The 23465-nt window shown below is 41.4% G+C and overlaps 1 protein-coding gene across 1 annotated transcript; it reads left to right on the forward strand.

Moving 5' to 3' along the window:
* The first annotated feature begins 4374 nt into the window (after positions 1 to 4374).
* DCSTAMP (dendrocyte expressed seven transmembrane protein) lies at positions 4375 to 13328 on the forward strand. Its single transcript, XM_082434382.1, has 3 exons — positions 4375 to 5924; positions 9289 to 9597; positions 10550 to 13328. Exons 1-3 carry the CDS (start codon positions 4896 to 4898, stop codon positions 10622 to 10624), a joined length of 1413 nt encoding a protein of 470 aa, XP_082290508.1. The 5' UTR covers positions 4375 to 4895; the 3' UTR covers positions 10625 to 13328.
* Positions 13329 to 23465: the final 10137 nt, after the last annotated feature.

Consider the following 23465-nt stretch of genomic DNA (forward strand, 5'->3'; position numbering starts at 1 on the left):
AACATTAGTGCTGGGAAGGCGGTGCAATCTAGCTTCTGCCTCTGAGCCTCTCATCGTTGGGACATTGAAGCCTTGCCTAAAGAGCCTCAGAGAAGGGACGTTCTCAATTTGCTGTGGCAGCAAAGAAACAAGAAGAAATGGGTTGCATTTCCTAGGCACCTTATCTCCAGGGCATCTTAACGTGCTTGCCAAAGCTTCCCTCCTTAAACCTCACCAGGAAGGAGCTCAGGCAGGTCTTTTATTCAAGTAGGGAAAATGAGGAACAGAGATTGGTGAAGAAATCAAGGCCACATTCAACAGTGAGAGGAAGGGCAGACTGGAACACCAGCCCTGAGCTTGTGGTCCAAACGCGCCTCTGTGGCTTGAGCTATAAAATAGGAGAGAAGGCATTTGGTCCTCTTGCTGCAGAAAGTTTTGATGTCTTTTGGTGACATGCTGTTTTCAGCACAAAAACAAAGGGGAATAATATTAGATCTGTTGCTTGTTAAGAAAACATATGCCTCTTACAAGACAAAACTGCAGTAATATATCTTATTTAATTGTTATTAGATTTTATTGCCGAAGGCTAAAATTTTAATGTATCCATAAATCTGTTTCTCACTTGCGGAGAAATCTCTTTATAAAGAACACACTGTACAAGGATGAAGGCAAGAGGAGGGAAAAATGAATCTAAAATCTGCATTATTAATTTTTTAGACAGCAAGCAACATGGTACCTCATAAAGGATATTAGAAATAAATGAAACAGCTGGGATTTTTGATTTGCTGTAGAGAAAAATCTGCTGATTTGAGAAACATTCTTACAGGGTAAACTATTTTGATGCAAAAAAATGAGCAGATAGAAATGGATTTGTGATATACAAATCAGCTCTTAAACAGTCACTGGCAGAAAGTGTGATGTGTTTCCAGCAGATACAGTGAGCTGAGCATCCTGTCACATAACCCAGAGCCGTGGAATCTAGGCGTGGCTCAGGGGGCAGGGAGACCTGGTCTGAATTCTGCTGTGCCACCTACTCTCCGTGTGATCGCTGACACATTTCAGCAAGCACTCTAAGCCTCGGCGTCCACTGTGTGAAAAGCAACCTCCAGAGGCTTCAGGGAGGATGCAGAGAGATGCTATATATAAAGTGCTCCTAGGACATAATAGACAATTATTATCTATTAGTGTACCAATTACTCAGATAATGGTTTGGGGTCAAATCCAAAGCCATACCGAAGAAAGCAAATGGGGACACACCTAGGAGGAGAGGCAGCACCTCCCAATTTGCTGTCGTGCTGGGCGTCCTGCCCACTGTCCGCCTGCTCACGGCTGACCGATCAAGTCCTCCGACCCAGGCAATGAAGCAGGGCTGACTCGCACTGGCAAGGCTGGGGACAGTTCAGGAGCACCGGGGCTATCAGTGATTTCTGGGGCTCACAGAGGCATAGGAGTGGAGTTGGTGCGCAGGAGCACTGCCAACCTCCAGTTCTGAAAGGAAGCAAGCTTGCAGGAAAAAAGAACTCTGTTCTTTTGCTGGTCCCCACTCTAATGTCCATTTCTTCCAATTTCCTTTCCTCCAGATGGAGTAAGACTGCCTTCTTAGGGAGGATCTCAAATCTTCTATAAGGCCAGTCCCACATGGTAATGACCCTTCTTCAACACAATGTCTCCCCGTATCTCTTCTCTGCACTGAACTTTCCCATTCAGATTACGTGCAGGAGCTGCAAGCCCTCTATATTATTGCTGAAGAAATTTCCACAGGTTTGTTCCTAACCTGCCTATTTCCCCATCTCATTTCTGTCTTACATTAACCCCATTCCGCCCGAACCCAAAAAGAGAGCCATTTCTTCCCTTCAGGTTGCTCAGTTCATGCCCTCCAGCCAGTGACTGGATACCTTTCTCACATTACCAGTGTAATTCACTGGCTCAAACAGTATTAAGCTACTCCATAAATCCAGCCCCAAAATATTTGATGTGAGAAGGGATTTATTTGAGAGTGTTTAAAACCTGATCAATGTCTTCGTTAAAATTCCATACATAGGTTATAATGCTCATTAGATATTTTCATGTCAATTAAGATAGCTCAAATTTATTTTGTATCATCCCAAATGAACCCAAGGCTCTCTGAGTGCATCACACACCTAAATCTGCATGACTGACAGGGCAGTAGCAGCCCCATAGCACCTTCATTTTTGTTATGCCAGATCTGGGAAAAAAGAAAAGATGATTAACTCGGTGACAAAATATTCTCATTTCCCTTGTAAGATTCTCAGGAGAGAACTGCACTCAGAGGGTAGGAGCAAGGGAGGGAAGGCAGAATGGTTACAGAGCTGAATACAATGGCCTCAGTCCAATGCCACGTTTAAGTTTGGATGCCTTTGGTTTGCTTTCTTGTCTGTAAACTTAGAGCACAAGGAAATAGATGACTGTCAGAAAGTGACCTTATATAATGCAGTTTGTTGAAATTTCAGCCTATCCATCAACCTAAGGTTTGTTTCAATTAATAAGACCCATGGCACAGGATTGCTGCTTTTATCAGTTAACAATCACTGTGCAAAAAAGCAGCACAGAATTCAGGGGCTCAAAGTAAATAAGCATTTCTTATTGCTCAAGTATCTGTGATCAGCTGGTGGCTGGGGCCTGGCTGGTCTAGGATGCCCCATTTCACGTATCTGGCAGTTGACTGGCTATTGGCTGAGTTGATGGAATAGACTGGTCATGTTCCTCTTGTCATTCAGCAGCCCAACCTGGTATGACATGATGAATGACCCCACCCCCCGAGCCCCAACCAAAGATGTCCATGTCCTAATGCCCAGAACCTATGACTATGTTATCTTTCATGGTAAAAGGAACTCTACATATGTGCTTGAGTTAAGGACCTTGAGATGGAGAGATTATCCTGGATTACTTGGGTGGCCCCAGTATAGTCACAGGGGTCCTTTGAAGAGGGAGGCAGGAAGATCAGAGTCATGAGAGAAGATATAAGGATGGAAGCAGAGGTCAGAAAGAAAAGAAGATTCAACATTGCTCTCTTTGAGATGGAGGAGAGTCCACAAGCCAAGGAATATAGGTGGCCTTTAGAAGCGGGAAAAGGCAAGCAAATGGATTTTCCCCTAGAACCTCCAGCCCTCTGCAGCCCTCTGGACCAGTTTTAGACTTCTGACCTCTAGAACTGTGAGAGAATAAATATGTGTTTCTATAAGCCACTAAGTCTGTGGAAATTTGCTACAGCAGCAATAGAAGCTAATACACCTGGACTTGTCAACAAGTTAGTAGTAGGGTTCCAAGAGAGGCAGGAGGGAATCATAGACTCAGGATAGGCATACTATTACTTCTGCCACATTCCATTGGCCGATGATGTCACAAGGCCATCCCCAATTCAAGGACTGGAGAAATAAACCCCACCATGTGATTCTATTTCTCTCACTTCTTGATGGGAGAAGCTGTAATGTCACTTTGCAAGGAGGTGTAGAAACTGAGCAGGACCCTGCGGGGCCTCCCCAGGGACAGACCCCGTGTCCCCCACCTCTTGTTTGTAGAAAAGCTTTAGCCTCGTAGGCCTCCCCCCAAGTCCAAAGAGCAAATTTAATGAGAAAAGTGAGAAAATGCAGAAACAAAGGAAAAGAGTCAAGTAAGACAAAATAATAAGAGTTTAGCCATAACACAAAGTCAAGGACTTTTAGTGCCTCCTCAAGGCTGTAGATAACAACCTGAACCATATCCTTGAGGTGTTTTGCAGACATTAAAACCCCCCACCAGGGGCTTCCCTGGTGGCGCAGTGGTTGAGAGTCTGCCTGCCGATGCGGGGGGCACGGGTTCGAGCCCTGGTCTGGGAGGATCCCACATGCCGCGGAGCGGCTGGGCCTGTGAGCCACAATTACTGAGGTTGCGCGTCTGGAGCCTGTGCTCCGCAACGAGAGAGGCTGCGATAGTGAGAGGCCCGCGCACCGCGATGAAGAGTGGCCCCCGCTTGCCGCAGCTGGAGAAAGCCCTCGCACGGAGACGAGGACCCAACACAGCCATAAATAAATAAATAAATAAATATTAAAAAAAAAACCAAAAAACAAAAAACCCCCCACCAGGTGGAAGAAGTTAACTGCATGTGACAATAAGCATGTAGACCCCAGAGGGGTTGGAACCAGAGGTTGATGATGTTAATTCCCGAAACATCACACTGTTACCTCACCACCCACAATCAGAAGGATGTACCAAGCTGATCAGGCACCTGCAACCCTCTCCCTCACCTTGCCTTTAACAACCCTTCCCCGAAAGCCACTGTGGAGTTCAGGTCTCTTTTTTTTAAACCGTGTTTTTTAAATTGAAATATAGTTAATTTACAGTGTTGTGTTAGCTTCAGGTGTACAGCAAAAGTGATTCAGTTATGCATAAACATTTGTATATATATTCTTTTTCAGATTCTTTTCCATTATAGGTTATTACAAGACACTGAATATAGTTCCCCGTGCTGTAGAGTAGGTCCTTGTTGTTTACCTATTTTATACATAGCAGTTAATCCCAAAGTTTTAATTTAGCTCCCCCATACCTCCCCATCTCGTTATCCCCTCTGGTAACCATAAGTTTGTTTTCTATGTCTGTGAATCTACTTCTGTTTTGTAAATAAACTCATTTATATCGAGTTCGGGTCTTTTGAACACAAGCTGCCCGTTCTCCTTGCTTGGCCACACTGGGCACCTTGCAATGAACTCTGCACTTCCCTTCACCACAGTCCAGTGTCAGTGGATTGGCGGCGAGTGGGCCCAAGTTTGGTTTAGTAATAGTGTAGAGACTGAGAAGGGTAAAAAATTACGGCCATTTTTTGTAATCAATCTATCATCGTGCCCTGTACAAAGTGACAGAGGACATTTAAATGCAACATCTGACCCTGTTTCTCTTTCATTTCCAGGGACACAGGGAGCATGGGTGTCTGGACCTCAGGCACCAATATCTTCCTCAGTCTTTGGAGGACGTATGTGTCTCCAAGGAGCCTTGGATCGATGGACTTCACCCAACATTTGGGCACTTGCTGTTTTGTTGCTTTCATTTCCGTGGGTCTCCTCTCTGGGGCCTTCTCCTGGCTTCTGTCCTCATTCGTAGTCTTCACCACCTCCTGGATGGTCACGTGTGCTCTGCTGTGCTGCTCCAAGCACGCACGGTGTTTCATTCTGCTCTTCTTCCTCTCGTGTGGCCTGCGTGAAGGCAGGAACGCTTTGATCACCGCTGGCACAGGGATAGTAATCTTTGGACACGTGGAAAATATTTTTCACAACTTTAAAGGTCTCCTGGACAGTATGACTTGCAACCTAAGGGCAAAGAGCTTTTCCATCCATTTTCCACTTTTGAAAAAATATATTGAAGCAATTCAGTGGATATACGGCCTTGCCACTCACCTAAGTCTATTTGATGACCTTGTTTCTTGGAACCAAACCCTGGAGGTCTCTCTTTTTAGTCCCAGCCAAGCCCTGGAGGCACAGCTCAATGACACTACAGACAGAGCCCTGCGTGTCCTGTACCAGGTAGTGACGGCGACAGAGGTGTTGTCTTCCCTGGGGCGGCAGCTATTGGCCCTCACAGGGCTTCTGCTGGTGCTACTTGGCACTGGCCTCTTCATGAGGCGATTTTTGGGCTCCTGTGGTTGGAAGTTTGAGAACATCTACATCACCAGACAATTTGTTCAGTTTGACGAGAGGGAGAGGCACGCACAGAGGCCCTGCGTCCTCCCGCTGAATAAGCAGGAAAGGAAGAAGTATGTCATCATCCCATCTTTCTGGCTGACTCCTAAAGACAGGAAAAACCTGGGGCTGTTTTTCCTCCCGGTGCTTACCCATCTCTACATCTGGGTGTTGTTTGCAGCCATAGATTATCTGCTGTATTGGCTCATCTTCTCCGTCAGCAAACATTTCCAAAGCTTGCCAGGGCTTGAGGTTCACTTGAAGTTGCACAGAGAGGTAGGTGCTCGCAGGCCCGTCTCACTGTGTATCCCAGCTGTTTGCTGTGTGTTTGCAAAAGATCGTGAACTTCCCAAGGCAGGGCAGTGTCTTATTCCCCTCTGGATGCTCAGTGCCTGGCACAGAGCCTGGCATGTAGGAAGGACACCCAAAATGTTGGTTAGATTGAGTTGAAACCCCAATGCTAGAGTATGAGAACACTCTGAACATTTTTGATCACTGTATTAGTTTCCTGTGGCAGCCGTACTGCAACAGAGGAGACCACGGTCTTTGTTCATCCCATCTTTTCTCTTTTCCATTTTTCCCTGTGGAAATTTATGATTATGTAGACATTTCAGAGGATCTGGATACTGTCAGATACTTGTCTTATTTGTTTTTAAACGTAGCGTTCCGCGCTAGGTGGAACGTGCACATGTGTGTCTAGTGTGTGCCTCTGTGTGCATGTGCACACGTAGTGTGTGTAGTTGTATGTGTGTACATGTGCACGTGTGTGTGTGTGTGTGTGTGTGTGTGTGTGTGTGTGTGAATGTCATGCGCGCTGGGTGTTGTGCACTAGCCTGGGCTGGTGAACACGCCATCTACTGTTTCCATATGTCTGATTTTCCCTCCTCTTTATCGAGCCACAATAGATTGTGCCTCTGCTGGGGCAATCTCAGAGGGGAAGGGCAGAAGGGGACCTGGAAACCCTCCTTTGAAAGCCCATTTGCTCCTGCTGCGTCCACACTCTCCCTCCCCTTTTCTCCTGGCTCCGCAGGTACTATCTGGCCCCTGCCCGCCTAATCCTGGGCTGCTTCTCAGAGTTGATTACTCTGAGCCCTCGGCTTCCTCTGAAGTCTTCAGTTAATTACAAGAACCCCCCGTTGCTCTACATATCTGGAGGAGGGTGGATAATGGAAACAGTGTTTCAAATGAAAGCCGAACAAGATTTTCAGCCAGGCTTGATCCGGGGCAGCGGCTGGTAAAAGGGCTTCTCTCCTCCTCTCCCCCATAGTGCATCCCCCTCCTGTAGTCCCTTTTTTGATCTTCCCCTCTCAGTTCTTCCCTCTCCTTCTTTATCTTTTTGCTCCTCTCTCATCTATTTCTCTCTGAGCCAAAACCCATGCCTGTTTTGTGAATTCTCACAGTTTTAGATAGACAGGGGGTCGGGGGAGAAAAGCAAGTCTGCCTTCCAAAAAAGGCCCAGAAGCTTTCCAATGACAGTGTCCTGGCAAATACGTTTTGGGGTGTTGCTGGGTCCTGGGGATGCAAAGTTGTCTAGACCGTGATGGCTGCCATCGAGGGGCTCACGTCCTGGTGGGGGAGGCCACCACGTACGCTCACAGTGACAGCAGGGTGGTGGGCGCAGAACAGATGCGAGCACGAGTCTGCTGTGGGAGCTCGTCTCAAACTCTCTCCTGCCGAGCCTGGGAGGCTGTGCCACCAGCAGCCGGCTTCCATGTAACTGGCAGTGCCCTGCCCTTATCCCACGATGCCCTTGGAGATTCCTGGTCTTTCCATTGCAGGAGATTTGCAAAGGAGAAGTCAAGCAAGAAAAGAAACATTGGCTCAAGGTTTCTCCCACTTTTATACAATTTTAAATAAAGAAGAAAAGTGGGAAATGACGTGAATAGACCTGGCTGGATGGGTGGACACTGTAAGTAAAAATAGCTACAGTCGCTACTTATTGAGCACCTACTATGTGCCCAGCACTGGTCTGCATTAACTTTTCAGGACTGTCTGATACCAGAGTGAATCTTCCGTCCACTACTCCATACCATCTTGGCAAATTGTTTACTTGAGAGAGGCAAACACATTTTAAAACATTGGGGTACCATTTAGTACATTGCTCGGTATTTTGAGAGTTTGTTACCCTCCACCAAGCCCGTACAGAAGTGTTGACAACCTTCCTGAAGCCCTGACTCCCAGCTGCAAAATCCCCGGTTAGATTCCTAGACTAAATAACTTCTTCCCAGACCGGACACCCACTGCTTTCTTATTGCAGGATTTCTCATCACTGACTCAATCGATGTGTTTGTTTCTTCAACAGTATTGAAAAGAATGCATTCCTCTGCTCTGGGGACTGAATATATCGTAGGTGAACTGTCTTTTTAATAAGAGAAAAGGAGAGGCAACACAAATGCTTTCTACTGCTTAGCCACAGTACTGGGGAAATTGCAGATCTGACTTGACATTTGTGTAGAAGTCCCAGGTTTTGGGGTTTCCAGATTTTTCACAGGTATTGGGGTAAATCGAAGGTGCGCGGTGTTCTCTGGGTGTGATTGGGTTCTTTTCAGAAGTCATTTTCCTCCTCTGGGCCCCAGGGCTCTAGGGTGTTGGGGTGATAATAACTTACTAAGTACTCCAGTCTGTAACGTTAATGCTCCATCCCCAAGGTGCTTAATTTACACTGGGAGTAGTTTATTCATGGGCAGGATCTGGTCCATTAATTCCTGTTTTACCAAATTGGAAAACAAATCCATCAAGAGAGTATATGGCTTTCTCAGGTCAGGGAAAAGTAAGAGTTGAATCGGCACACACTTCTGCTGGTGGCTTGGCTGGGTGGCTCAATGTCATCTGCCCTCTGGGTCAGTTTGTTGAGAGCAACTGGCTTATTCTCTTGCCTTCAAGCAGGGAGGAATGCACCCCTCCTATCATCTAAGAGAGATGCGAAAATGTCCTATTTTGAGACCTCTATAAATAGGATTTTAGAGCCACTTTCAGTAAATATACTCTTCTTTGTATTCTTGCATCAAGAATAATTCCACCCCCCCACCCCCGCCACCTCAAGCTCTAGAAGGATGACTTAGAACATAATTTAATGCCTCCACATCTTTATGACCTTGTGGTCTGCTGACGAGGTGTTTGTCGAGATGGAGAGGCTATGACTGGGTCTTGAGGGGCTCTGTTACAAAAAAAACTTCTCCCCCAGTTGAGGGAAAACCATCTTTCATTAGTTCCACATGCTCTGAAGTGTAGAAACAGGTGTTCCATAAAAATGGGTTATGCGGTCAAAATTAATAGGAGAATCGTTGGCTGAAGTTAAGAGAATTTCTGTGCTTTCTTCTCAGCACCTTCAACAGTCTCATGGCCATCGTGACTCTCTAAAGAAAGGACAGAACAAACAAACTTATCTGATATCCTTCTCTCAAGGAAATCTATATTTCCACAATCCCACTTTGGAAAACTCTGCAATGGCTACAACTAAAATTCATCCCTTCTCCTTTATTCCAATCATAGCACATAAAAGGAGCTGGGACAGCCCCTTCAGCCAAAGCTCCCTGCATATTTTAAGATAAATGTTACGTGCTACGGGGCAGTATTGAGAAAGACAAGGACAGAGTATGAAAATGGCATGGATCTTGATGATTTTCTTCTTTCATTTTAGAAACAAGAAGCTCAAGACATCATCCATGATTCTTCATTTAATATATCTCTGTTTGAATCCAGTTGCCTCCCTAAACCAAAGCTACTTCTGTCTAAGACCTGGATTCCTCTCAGTTTTATTCTTGTGATACTAGTGATGCTAGGACTGTTGTCCTCCATCCTGATGCAACTTAAAATCCTGGTGTCAGCATCCTTCTACCCAAGTGTGCAGAAGGAGCGCATCCGATACCTACATGCAAAGCTACTGAAGAAACGATCAAAGCAGCCAGTGGGAGAAGTAAAAAGGAAACTGAGTCTGTACTTTACAAAGGTAAAGCCAAAATAGGGTTATAACCTGTAATTAGGGAAATTTTGATTTTGAAGGGCAAATGGAATTTCAAAGCACTCTTCAACTTTACATTAGGGCTTATATCCCCAGCAACAGATAGGACACTGTTTCGGGGCGGGGGTGGGGGGTGGGATGGGTGGGCAGTGACGGCGAACGGATGTACATGGCTAAGTCCAGAAGACTCTACAGCAATGACGGTCCAGAGGATTCTACAAGATAGCCTTCAAAACACTGATTTCAATTGAGTACGTTCGGTCATATTGTCGAAAAGCTACTGGGAAGGCCCTAATGGCTGTTAAAGAACAATACCCAGTCAGAGTTACTTTACCGGGATAAATAAATAACAGAAGGGAAGTATCTACTACAGCTTGGTAAACTCCAAAGAATTTGCTCATTCTCCAGAATTAAAAAATATATATGATGAGATATATATATATATATATATATATATATATATATATATATATGATATGTATATATTTATACATATATATGATAACATAATGACTTTCATACACATATAAAATGAACACTTGTCAAAGATTTTATTCAACATATTAAAGACGGAACAGTAAGAAACTCCAACCAATTCAAAGAACCGTTTAAATCACACATGTATACAGGCCATCGTGAATACCAAAATGAATTTGCTTAATAGATACAAAACCGGCTTCTTCCGCAAGGGAGGATGGGAGGATCAATTGTACTCTGCAGGGTGAAATTCATTTGCATGTTCATAGACAAGAATCATTTGCATTGTTGCCATCAGCTATCTACAACTTACAGAACTGGAAAATACTTCATAGACAATGAGAGACCAAAATAATCCCTAAGGATAAGCTTTTCTGGCCATTTCAAAGTCTTGTGAAAAGTTTGTGTCAGTGGCATTTGAAATGACTCTAATGCTCATTCATCCAGCTTCGTGTCTTTTCAGATTCATTTCTGGCTTCCAGTCCTGAAAATGATTGGGAGGAAACAAATGGACATTGCCAGTGAAGAGAGCCCGTGAGAGGCCCCATGCAGCTCCTCAGCCACGCTGCTCCAGCAATTCTCCTTAAGTCTCCTGATGGTGACCCTTACTCACGCCCAGCAACAGAGAACTGCACTGCAAGGTCCTTCAGCGGTTTGAGTTTGCAGGGCCAAGCTACTTTTTTCCATAAGGGCCAAAGGGCTACCAGATAAATTGTTGTGTTGTCTGTCTCGCAAACAGGGCACATGATCTGGACTGTATCTCAGTGTAACACGACTAGAAGCAGGCCCTTCGAGGAGAGTCTCAGCATAGAGTAATATTCAAAGAAAAAAACTGGAAAAAATCAAAATCTCTACTGCAGGCTCACAAACAAATATCAAGGAGAACATACATGTATGATGCCAGCAAAATATCTTTAAATGCTTCTGTCCCTTCTCTGCCCTTCTTAATATCCTTCATAGCTATTTCCTACCCACAACTGTCTGGCCTCCCCCTGCCCCCTTATTCAAGAACTCTTTCCAAAACCCATCTCCAGCAGCTCCTAATTTCTTCTCACCACCTGCTCTGCTCCTATCCTCTACTTTCCTGGATCTCTTTTGTTTTTCCTCTTCTACCAACTCCTCTAGCCACATTTATTTAGAGAACACATTTATTAAAATCATATGAGAGGCTTCCTACAATGTGCATCTTGGGCCTCTTTTTCACTATAATCCATGTACACTCTACAGTACAGGGGCCTATTTCCCCTATATTCAAAATACCTAAGAGGGAAAAAATACTGATTCTATTATCTCTAAAGTGCCAGAATGGGAAGAAATGAAGAAACATTAAAATTTTAAAACAATTTTTTAACTTTTCATTTTGAAAATGTTTCAGCCTTACAAAAAAGTTGCAAAATAGTAAGTACAGCGTTCCAGGTAAATACACTGAAAAACGCATAATCTACAAAACTCATTGGATTTTCACCAATTGTCCCACTAATATCCTACTAATGTCCCAAGGGCTAGTCCTTGATCCAATCCAGGCTCATGCATTGCATTTGGCTGTCATGGTTCCTTAGTCTCGTCCAGTCAGGGACAGTTCCTCAGTCTGTCTTTCTTTTTTTTTTCATGTCCTTGACATTTCTGAGGAGTGCTGCCAGTTATTTTGTAAAATGTCCTTTGCTTTGCGTTTGTCTGATGTTTCCTTATAAGTAAACCCAGGTAATGTATTTTTGGGCAACAATACTACAGAAGCACTGACATGCTCTTCTCAATGCATGAGATCAGGGGTATGTGATGTTAATATGTCTCATTACTGGTAAGGTTACCTTTCTTCACTTAGTTAAGATGGGGTCCGCAGATTCTTCCACTGTTGAAGTTACTATTTTCCTTTTGGAATGAATAAGTATATTGTGGGAAATACCTTCAGACTATACAAACATCCGGTTTCTCATCATACATTTACCCTCTAATTTTAGCATCCATGGATGCAAAACTGTGCCAGCCAAACAGTGATTTTCTATTTTAATAATATCTTCTACATTTTAAAATTGAAATTCTACACTCTCCCCAGAATGAACCATTTTTTCGAAGACCAAATTTTGTTTTGGGCACCTGAGTAGGCATTTTACACATACAGTCTCATTTATGGTTCATGACAATCCTGTGAGGTAGGTAGTATTATTTCTATTTTATAGATGGGAAAACTCACCCTCAAAGACCCTGACTTAGCTGGCCTGGGCTGGGGCCTGGGCACTGGCACGTTTAAAGCTCCTGGGTGATTCTAATAGTTGGCCAGCACTGAGAACCATCATTCCAGGAAGTTTTACTGAATTGCAGGTCTTTCAACACAGGTCTTCAGTGGTGAAATTTCTCTAGCAGAAGGAGCCTACATTAGAAATCTGAGTCAGCATTTCCCAAAGTGTGTTCCTCAGACCACTAATCCCTTAGTTGTTCCATAAAAGAGTTATATGATGTCAATAAATCCACACCATCTGCCTTCCAGCCTTGAAGATTCATACTGCATGTTGGCATAATTTTAAAACTTTGAGAAACCCTATAATAAAGAAATCTCATTTAACCTTGTTTCACCCAAAATTTTCTCAAATTATTAAACCATGGAACAATTTTACCTGTAATAACTGTTAACAGCACATAGGACCAGTTCTACAGCCCATACTCTGGTAAATACTGATATAACTGGCATAACTTTCAACCAAAAACGATCTGAGAAGGTGAAGATGAATTTTTAGTTTTGGCATATTTAAATATTCTGATGATTTTATGCTTTACTGTGTTTTCTAAACAAAACAAAACTGTGTTTATTAAAATTATATATTAATAAACTAATAAAATATGTGATTTTTTTTTTACTCATTTTGCATTTATTCCTCCTACAGAGAAGGGATCTGCTCCACATTAACTAGGCAAAGAATCAACTTCTCAAGTTAGAATGCACCCTCTCACCATACACAAAAATAAACTCTAAATGGCTTAAAGACTTAAACATAAGACATGACACCATAAAACTCCTAGAAGAGATCATAGGCAAAACATTCTCTGACATAAATTGTACCAATGTTTTCTTAGGTCAGTCTCCCAAGGCAATAGAAATAAAAACAAAAATAAACAAATGGGACCTAATCAAACTTACAAGCTTTTGCATAGCAAAGGAAACCATAAACAAAACAAAAAGACAACCTACAGAATGGGAGAAAATATTTGCAAATGACAAGGGCTTGATTTACAAACAGCTCATACAACTCAACAACAAAAAACAAACAACCCAATTGAAAAATGGGCAGAAGACCTCAATAGACATTTCTCCAAAGAAGAAATACGGATGGCCAACAGACACAGGAAAAGATGCTCAATATCGTTAATTATTAGAGAAATGCAAATCAAAACTACAATGAGGTACCACCTCACACTGGTCAGAATGGCCATCATTAAAAAGTCTACAAATAACAAATGCTGGAGAGGGTGTGGAGAAAATGGAACTCTCCTACACTGTTGGTGGGAATATAAGTCGGTGCAGCTGCTATGGAAAATAGTATGGAAGTTCCTCAGAAAACTAAAAATAGAATTACCATATGATCCAGCAATCCTACTCCTGGGCATATATCCAGAGAAAACTATAATTCAAAAAGATACATGCATCCCTGTGTTCATAGCAGCACTATTTACAATAGCCAAGACATGGAAACAACCTAAATGTCTATCAACAGATGAATGGATAAAGATGTGGTACATATATACAATGGAATACTACTCAGCCATAAAAAAGAATGAAATAATGCCATTTGCAGCAACATGAATGCAACTAGAGGTTATCATACTAAGTGAAGTAAGTCAGAAAGAGACAGACAAATACCATTTGATATCACTTATATGTGGAATCTAAAATATGACACAAGTGAACCTATGTATGAAACAGAAACAGACTCACGGACATAGAGAACAGACTGGTGGCTGCCAAGGGAGAGGGAGTTGGGGGAAGGATGGAGTGAGAGGTTGGAGTTAGCAGATGTAAGCTATTATGTATAGAATGGATAAACAACAAGGTCCTATTGTATAGCACAGAGAAGTATATTCAATATCCTATGATGAAACATAATGGAAATGAATATTAAAAAAAGAATGTGTATATATATGTAAAACTGAAGCACTTTTCTGTGCAGCAGAAATACATTATAAATCAACTATACTTCAATAAAAAGAATTCTTTTTAAATCAACTGCTCAAGTTTTAGAGAAAATTGGATCCTTTGGTCTTTCGAAATTCTATTAATTAACTAACTTACTTATTTACCTAAAAATATCACCAATATCTACAGGAAACATTTGAACAGGGCACACAGAAGGTGCTGGTGATGCCCAGACAGCTCGCCTTGGTCCCTGCCTTTGGGATGCTTCCAATCTAGTCAGGAAGACAGACAGATGCTTAGACAAAAAATAACAATATGTGGTAGCTTTTGTTAAGGGCCAAGGGCACCGGGCAGGCAGTGCCTTTAGGGAATCATGGCCAGTTTCTCTGCCCTCGTCTATTACGAATGCCCAGTTTACCCCTCTTCTCTATGACAAGGGCACTGGAGGGGTTGGGAAAAGGGTCTTAATTTCCTTGAAACCAAACTACCTTTCTGAAGTAGCATAATCTCTGTTGTTTCTAATGGACCGTGACTTTGAACAGTTCTCGAGACTTCTAGAGAGTGACCTGCTGTCTTTATCTGTTAGGCATGCTTGCCCTTACTCTGAAGTGCTTGTCCCTATTGGAAGGACAGACTGGCAAAGAGGTGCTGTCACAAAAGGCAATTTTGATCTTGAAAACAAGATTTAGACTTGCTCATTAGGGCCAATCTAATGTAGGGCATAAAATGTTTATTTAATTGCAGCTTACCCATATTAGATTTAAACAAATGGTTAGTTAAATTTCTTGAGACATCTATTGCCAAGTGTGCTCTGTTAATCTTGTAGAGGAAGAAAGATATTGCCCCAGGTAATTTAATAGAACTTCTTTTTCACCTCTAATGTTAATGGCTTATAAAAGAGTATCACATTATGGTCTAAGTCACTATTTCTCATCTAACGAATCTCAGCTTGGTGGCTGTATTTTGTTATAAGCGTCATTATGATGTCCTCATTGACTCCATATTTGTTGTCAGTTACGTTGCTCTTTGACAGTAAGGTACAGTAATTCTAAACACCTTCATAGTAATAGATCTCTCTTACTGTTCTACTCAGGAAGTAAAACCTTGTCCTTCCTCTTAGATCCTATATCTGCTGCTTTCTCTGTTAGAACCTAATCAATCCTAATTATAATATGGGATATGTTGACATATTCACACATCATATATTTTTGTCTTAATTCACCTAAGAGAAAGAAATAAAAATATCTTCTTTCTTTTTTTTAAATTTTTTAAATTTTATTTTATTTATTTTTTTATACAGCAGGTTCTTATTAGTCATCAATTTTATACACATCAGTGTATACATGTGAATCCCAATCGCCCAATTCATCACACCACCATCCCCACCCCTCCGCAGCTTTCCCCCCTTGGTGTCCATACATTTGTTCTCTACATCTGTGTCTCAACTTCTGCCCTGCAAACCGGTTCATCTGTACCATTTTTCTAGGTTCCACATACATGCGTTAATATACAATATTTGTTTTTCTCTTTCTGACTTACTTCACTCTGTATGACAGTCTCTAGATCCATCCACGTCTCTACAAATGACCCAATTTCGTTCCTTTTTATGGCTGAGTAATATTCCATTGTATACATGTACCACATCTTCTTTAGCCATTCGTCTCTCGATGGGCATTTAGGTTGCTTCCATGACCTGGCTATTGTAAATAGTGCTGCAATGAACACTGGAGTGCATGTGTCTTTTTGAAATATGGTTTTCTCTGGGTATATGCCCAGTAGTGGGATTGCTGGGTCATAAGGTAATTCTAGTTTTAGTTTTTTAAGGAACCTCCATACTGTTCTCCATAGGGGCTGTATCAATTTACATTCCCACCAACAGCGCAAGAGGGCTCCCTTTTCTCCACACCCACTCCAGCATTTGTTGTTTGTAGATTTTCTGATGATGCCCATTCTAACTGGTGTGAGGTGATACCTCATTGTAGTTTTGATTTGCATTTCTCTAATAATTAGTGATGTTGAGCAGCTTTTCATGTGCTTCTTGGCTATCTGTATGTCTTCTTTGGAGAAATGTCTATTTAGGTCTTCTGCCCATTTTTGGATTGGGTTGTTTGTTTCTTTAATATTGAGCTGCATGAGCTGTTTATATATTTTGGAGATTAATCCTTTGTCCGTTGATTCGTTTGCAAATATTTTCTCCCATTCTGAGGGTTGTCTTTTCGTCTTGTTTATGGTTTCCTTTGCTGTGCAAAAGCTTTGAAGTTTCATTAGGTCCCATTTGTTTATTTTTGTTTTTCTTTCCATTACTCTAGGAAGTGGATCAAAAAAGATCTTGCTGTGATTTATGTCAAAGAGTGTTCTTCCTATGTTTTCCTCTAAGAGTTTTATAGTGTCCAGTCTTACATTTAGGTCTCTAATCCATTTTGAGTTTATTTTTGTGTATGGTGTTAGGGAGTGTTCCAATTTCATTCTTTTACATGTAGCTGTCCAATTTTCCCAGCAGCACTTATTGAAGAGACTGTCTTTTCTCCATTGTATATCTTTGCCTCCTTTGTCATAGATTAGTTGACCATAGGTGCGTGGGTCTATCTCAGGGCTTTCTATCCTGTTCTATTGATCTATATTTCTGTTTTTGTGCCAGTACCATATTATCTTGATTACTGTAGCTTTGTAGTATAGTCTGAAGTCAGGTAGTCTGATTCCTCCTGCTCCGCTTTTTTCCCTCAAGACTGCTTTGGCTATTCAGGGTCTTTTGTGTCTCCATACAAATTTTAAGATTATTTGTTCTAGTTCTGTACAAAATGCCATTGGTAATTTGATAGGGATTGCATTGAATCTGTAGATTGCTTTGGGTAGTGTAGTCATTTTCAAAATATTGATTCTTCCAATCCAAGAACATGGTATATCTCTCCATCTGTTGGTATCATCTTTAATTTCTTTCATCAGTGTCTTATAGTTTTCTGCATACAGGTCTTTTGTCTCCCTAGGTAGGTTTATTCCTAGGTATTTTATTCTTTTTGTTGCATCCAGTAAATGGGAGTGTTTCCTTAATTTCTCTTTCAGATTTTTCATCATTAGTGTATAGGAATGCAAGAGATTTCTGTGCATTAATTTTGTATCCTGCAACTTTACCAAATTCATTGATTAGCTCTACTAGTATTCTGGTGGCATTTTTAGGATTCCCTATGTATAGTATCATGTCATCTGCAAACAGTGACAGTTTTACTTCTTTCTTTTCTTTACTTCTTCTTTTTCTTTGTCTTTAATTTTTGCCAATTTGATTACTATGTGTCTCAGCGTGTTTCTCCTTGGGTTTATCCTGTATGGGACTCGCTGCGCTTCCTGGACTTGGGTGGCTATTTTCTTTCCCATGTTAGGGAAGTTTTCGACTATAATCTCTTCAAATATTTTCTCTGGTCCTTTCTCTCTCTCTTCTCCTTCTGGGACCCCTATAATGCGAATGTTGTTGTGTTTAATGTTGTCCCAGAGGTCTCTTAGGCTGTCTTCATTTCTTTTCATTCTTTTTTCTTTATTCTGTTCTGCAGCAGTGAATTCCACCATTCTGTCTTCCAGGTCACTTATCCGTTCTTCTGCCTCAGTTATTCTGCTATTGATTCCTTCTAGTGTAGTTTTCATTTCAGTTATTGTATTGTTCATCTCTGTTTGTTTGTTCTTTAATTCTTCTAGGTCTTTGTTAAACATTTCTTGCATCTTCTCGATCTTTGCCTCCATTCTCTTTCTGAGGTCCTGGATCATCTTCACTATCATTATTCTGAATTCTTTTTCTGGACGGTTGCCTATCTCCACTTCATTTAGTTGTTTTTCTGGGGTTTTATCTTGTTCCTTCATCTGGTACATAGCCCTCTGCTTTTTCATCTTGTCTATCTTTCTGTGAATGTGGTTTTTGTTCCACAGGCTGCAGGATTGTAGTTCTTCTTGCTTCTTCTGTCTGCCCTCTGGTGGATCAAAATATCTCATTTCTGAGTGAGTAAGAACTAACTTTTTCACCCAAAGTCACTAATACTGACAAAGACCATTGAGGTCAATTATTTTATTATTATTATGTTATCATTATTATTATTCTTGCATTGAAAACAAAATAAGGTTTAATGACAAGGTTAACTCATTTACTTTAAGGAAGGATACACACTAGATTGAATCTGATGTAAATGATTAGATTCACCAATCCTTCACACTGCCTCCAAGTAAAAAAAGTTAAATGTTCTCAAAAAGATGCTGGGTACTACTTATTTAAAAGAAATCTTTACCATTACCCTAAGACCATAATCATTAAGCCTTATGGTAATGGAAGAGGTCGTGGTATGCATTTATATAAGTGTTAACACAAAGTTCATACATCAGAGAATTTATAAGGTCAGTTTTTTAAAATATTGGGTTGGCCAAAAAGTTCGTTCAGTTTTAAGTAAAAATAAAAGACATATTTCATTTTCACCAAGAACTTTATTGAACAATGTATTCATTAACCAAACGAAATTTTTGGCCAACCCAATATTACTTTCAAGGATGCCCAATATCTTTTTACATTTACAAAAGTGCTTACATAAATAAAACATTCCAAACTTGTTTTAAATTGTAAGCAAATTCGTTTAAAATTAATTATTATAGAGATTTATTAATAACTATATTTGGCAAAGTTAGAGGCGGAACCTCAAAAGATGAAAAAGCAGCTTTGAAAAGATTCCCATATAATTATGGTCAATGCATGCAGAGCTTTTGAAATGAGAACTTTGTTCTTTTAAATAAAATGACAAGTTAATTGTTTGTTCTTAATAATATATCATGGGGAACCACTCTATCTGTGAAGTTTAGTAAGCAAGAATTGAAGAGATGAATATAAAATATCTATTTGGACAAGCACCGATTAGCAAAGTCAGTCCATGAACTATTGCAGGAGAGCACAGGAAACACAAGGAGGGTAACCCATGATATTCGTAAATTTATTACCCACATACACATTAGAAATCAATGCTGTGCTTGGTAGAGCTTATGCATAGCTCTTTAAGAGAGTTTTTTTTTTTTTTTTGGTTAAACAAATATTGTATTTTAAAATCACAATACAAGAAGAAAAAAGTCAATACAGATTCTGAAAATGAGCTTCACAGCGACTAGAAGGTGGCATGAATGAAAAAGTCAATGATTGTTGGTGAGATTGTGGAAGACTATTGTTCATATTTAGAGTTTTCTAATGTGCTATATTGTGGTATGTGATTAAGAAGCCAGACCTTCAGGCAGCAGCTTTTAAAGTATGCAGGTATATACAGTCCTATGGGACTGCAAGTGTATGCCTCGCTGGCCACCATCTCGAGGTGTCCCCCGGGGAAGCAGTCCCCCAAATTGGGACTCCAGAGGAGTGTACAAACTCCTGTCTGTGAGCTATAGCAAGGCAGAGGGAAAGCGCAAAGATGCCTTACACTAGCCTACCTTCCCTGAGAGCACATCGACGTCCATAGAGCCCTATAGGTGGGCCTGCACCTCGGACCGGAGGTCCGGGACCAGCAAAGAGGCTGCACTCGCAGAGAACCTGGGGAGGGTGCCTCAGACGGCTGTCTGCGCACTGCCCCAGGTGGCAGACCAAGAACCACCTTGCAGATTACCATACTCCCAGGGGACCCAAGGACGCCAGCCCCATTGGCCAACAGAGCCGGGCAATCAAGGAGTGGCTCCTGGGCGGCAGCCAGACGCACATAAAAGCTCCGCTCAGGGGACCCTGGCCCCCGGAGGCTGCGGAGGGAGAGCCACGATGGCAGCCGCCAGCCCCCACCCCTACCCCCAGAGCTCCAGCAAATGCCTGTCTGATCAGATGCCTGAGCCCAGGCCAACTCCAAGACCAGCACGTGGGCCTCTCCCCCTACAAGTCCCGGCACCCTGCATCCACGCTTTGCCCTGAGCTTTGGGGCTGGTGCATCCCAGTGCGAACCCTTTAAGAGCCCAGGTCCGTACAGCCTTGTGGGGCTTGTGGACAGAGCCCCCGTTAGTTTTCAAAGCTAGATGTTTTGGGGGCCCGTCTCTCAGGTGCAGATCTTAAAAGTGGGAGGTGCCCAATGCGGGGTTTAAAGCTTTTGCTCCTCAGTGAGAAGCTGTGGGTCTTCACACAGGGGTCAAGGAGGAGGAGGAGAAGGAGGAGGAAGTGGGGTTTATGGCGAGATTGTATCCCAGCCTCTCCTACCGGGGGCTTCCGTGTGGACCTTCTCTCGTGCGCTGGATGCTAGGAGTGGCTCAGCCAGTTTTTAGGTTTTTTCCAGAGGAAATTGTTCCATGTGTAGTTGTAGACTTGGTGTGTCTGTGGGAGGAGGTGAGTTCAGGGTCCTTTTAGGTCCCCATCTTGAATGGGAAGCTTGTAAATCTTTTATTTTTTTTAACAGTCCTGATTGACTTTTTTTTTTAATTTTTATTTTATATTGGAGTATAGTTGATTTACAATGTTGTATTAGTTTCAGGTGTACAGCAAAGCGATTCAGTTATGTATACACATATGTCCATTCTTTTTCCGATTCTTTTTCCACATAGGTTATTACAGAATATTAAGTAGAGTTCCCTGTGCCATACAGTAGGTCCTTGTTGATTATTTATTTTATAAATATATAAACAGCTCATTCAGCTCAACATCAAAAAAGCAAACAACCCAATCAAAAAATGGACAGAAGATCTAAATAGACGTTTCTCCAAATAAGACACACACATGGCCAAAAAGCACATGAAAAGATGCTCAGCATCACTAATTATCAGAGAAATGCAAATCAAAACTACAGTGAGGTACCACCTCACACTGGTCAGAATGGCCATCATTAAAAAGTGTACATATAATAAATGCTGGAGTGGGTGTGGAGAAAAGGGAACCCTCCTACACTGTTGGTGGGAATGTAAATTGGTACAGCCACTGTAGAGAACAGTTTGGAGGTTTCTTAAAAAACTAAAAATAGAGCTACCATATGACCCAGCAATCCCACTTCTGGGCATATATCTAGAGAAAACCATAATTTGAAAAAAGAATGCACCCCAATGTTCATTGCAGCACTATTTGCAAGAGCCAAGACATGGAAGCAACCTAAATGTCCATTGACAAAGGAATGGAGAAAGAAGACGTGGTACATATATATAAAGGAATACTACTCAGCCATAAAAAAGAATGAAATAATGCCATTTTCAGTAACATGGATGGACCTAGTGATTATAATACTAAGTGAAGGAAATCAGACAGAGAAAGACAAATACCATATGGTATCGCTTATATGTGGAATCTAAAAAAATGGTACAAATGAACTTATTTACAAAACAGAAACAGACTCACAGACATAGAAAAGAAACTATGGTTACCAAAGGGGAAATGTTGGGGTGGGGGAGGGATAAATTAGGAGTTTGGGATTAACATATACACCTTACTATATATAATTATTTTATTTAATTTATACTATGGGAGAGGAACTGGTTAATAAAATGAATGTGGGTTGAGTGTGGTTATATATGTATATTTAAAAGCCTGTTATATTAGGCTAATGTAAACCCTGTACAGTGGGGAGGAAAGATTTAAATTAATGTGTCTCTGAAACCACCAAACTTTCAGGGTACAAAGTACCTTTTGATTTTAATTGCTAATGGTTGCAGTGACATTTTTAAAAGTTGGAAAGGACAGGGAGATGAATAACAGGGTACAGGGGATAGTAGCCTTTTATGATCAAAATTTTGGGTGTCTATGAACCTCACTTTTTAGTCAAAAAGCAGAAGTTAGTCAGATTTGTATTTGAGGACATTTTGCAAATGCAAATGAAAAGCAAAAAAAGCAATGAGAGAAATAAAAGCATAACTAAACACGGTAACTACAATTAAGGCAGAAAGTGTCTGCACTGCTTTACTGGACACTGAGGAAATACATAGTGTGGTGTGTGAGGTGCCCTCGTCCCCAGCCTCATTCAGCAAAGACAAGGAACAATGTACCCACTGATCACCGAGTGGGACTCAGGAAGAGGACAGGTTAGAGGACGTAAGGGAAGACCAGGAAGGACTGAGACAAAGATACGAACATCCATCCCTTCATGACCTTACAGAGTAGTGGTTCCCAGAGCTGATTAATCATCAGAATTACCTTCCGGGGTTACAAAATAATGGAAAATTATGGACTCCCAAACCTAAACCCAGATATACTAACTAGAGAGTCCTAGAAGGGTCCTGGGAATCTGTCTTCTAAGGGTCTTCACGGGCAATTCAGATGATTAGGCAAATTGGTAAACACTGCTTTAGAGAAGTGTAGCCAACTTTGGAGAGGAGGAATTGTTGGTTAAATAAAAACACATCTATGTGGTATCTATGTAATTAGTTGTGTGGACATATACATAAGACTTCCATTCTACAAGTTGCTGAAGGAGCTATTAAATCCATCAGGTTTAGCCAATAATGCAAAATGCTAATTGTCAAAAAATATACTCTTATGTTCTGCAGTCCAACTCCCCCACTTGCGTAAATGAGCACCCAAAGGAAAATAAAACCCATGATGGCATCATGAATTAGACAACTGTAACCAGTATTTAACTACTTATCAAATATGATTTGGTATCCAATATTATTTTTTAATTCAACTCTTTCAATTTAAGGGATGGTATATCACATTTTGAAAAATAGAAGGTAACCTTGACTATGACAATCACACGGTACAGAAGAAAGAACAGAGATTTTTAGAATGGGGGAGGCTGGATTCAAACCTTAGTCTTGCTAATTATTAGTGACATGAACTTAGGCAACTTGGCTTTTATCTCTCTTAGCCTCAGTTTTCTTATTTATAAAATGGGGCTTAAAAGAGCAATCTGACAGCATCTTTTTGAGAATTAAATGGGGTGACACATAAAAAGTCTCCCCCAATGAGACAAATAAATGTTAGTTCTTTCCTTTCTCTTTCTTCTTTCCCGTTCTTCCCTGCTAAACCCCACTTTATTCAACATTGACATTAGGGTCTGATACAAAAAGAATAAAAACAAAAAACAGAATTTCAACTAGGCTTGATATACGATGGAAATTGACACAATTTTTTTGTGAAGGGACTGATAGTAAGTCTTTCAGGCTTTGCAGTCATGTGGGTCTGGTGCGAGCCCCTCACCTCTGCCACTGTAGTGAGAAAGCAGCCATAGACAATCAGTAAAGGAATGAGCATGGCTGTGTTTCAATAAAACTTTATTTGCACAAAGAAGCAGCAAACTGGATCTGGTCTGCCTGAAACGCAGGAAGACTTTTCAGAAATCCATGAGTT

This window comes from Balaenoptera physalus (assembly GCF_965194825.1).
Source record: "Balaenoptera physalus genome assembly, chromosome: 17".
Taxonomy (NCBI): domain Eukaryota; kingdom Metazoa; phylum Chordata; class Mammalia; order Artiodactyla; family Balaenopteridae; genus Balaenoptera; species Balaenoptera physalus.

What these genes read in the sequence shown, in the direction of transcription:
- DCSTAMP (XM_082434382.1), top strand. Translation starts at nt 4,896, where the DNA reads ATGGGTGTCTGGACCTCAGGCACCAATATCTTCCTCAGTCTTTGGAGG. An exon ending in ACTTGAAGTTGCACAGAGAG is followed by an intron (nt 5,925 to 9,288) that starts GTAGGTGCTCGC and finishes CTTTCATTTTAG; the next exon opens with AAACAAGAAGCTCAAGACAT. An exon ending in TGAGTCTGTACTTTACAAAG is followed by an intron (nt 9,598 to 10,549) that starts GTAAAGCCAAAA and finishes GTGTCTTTTCAG; the next exon opens with ATTCATTTCTGGCTTCCAGT.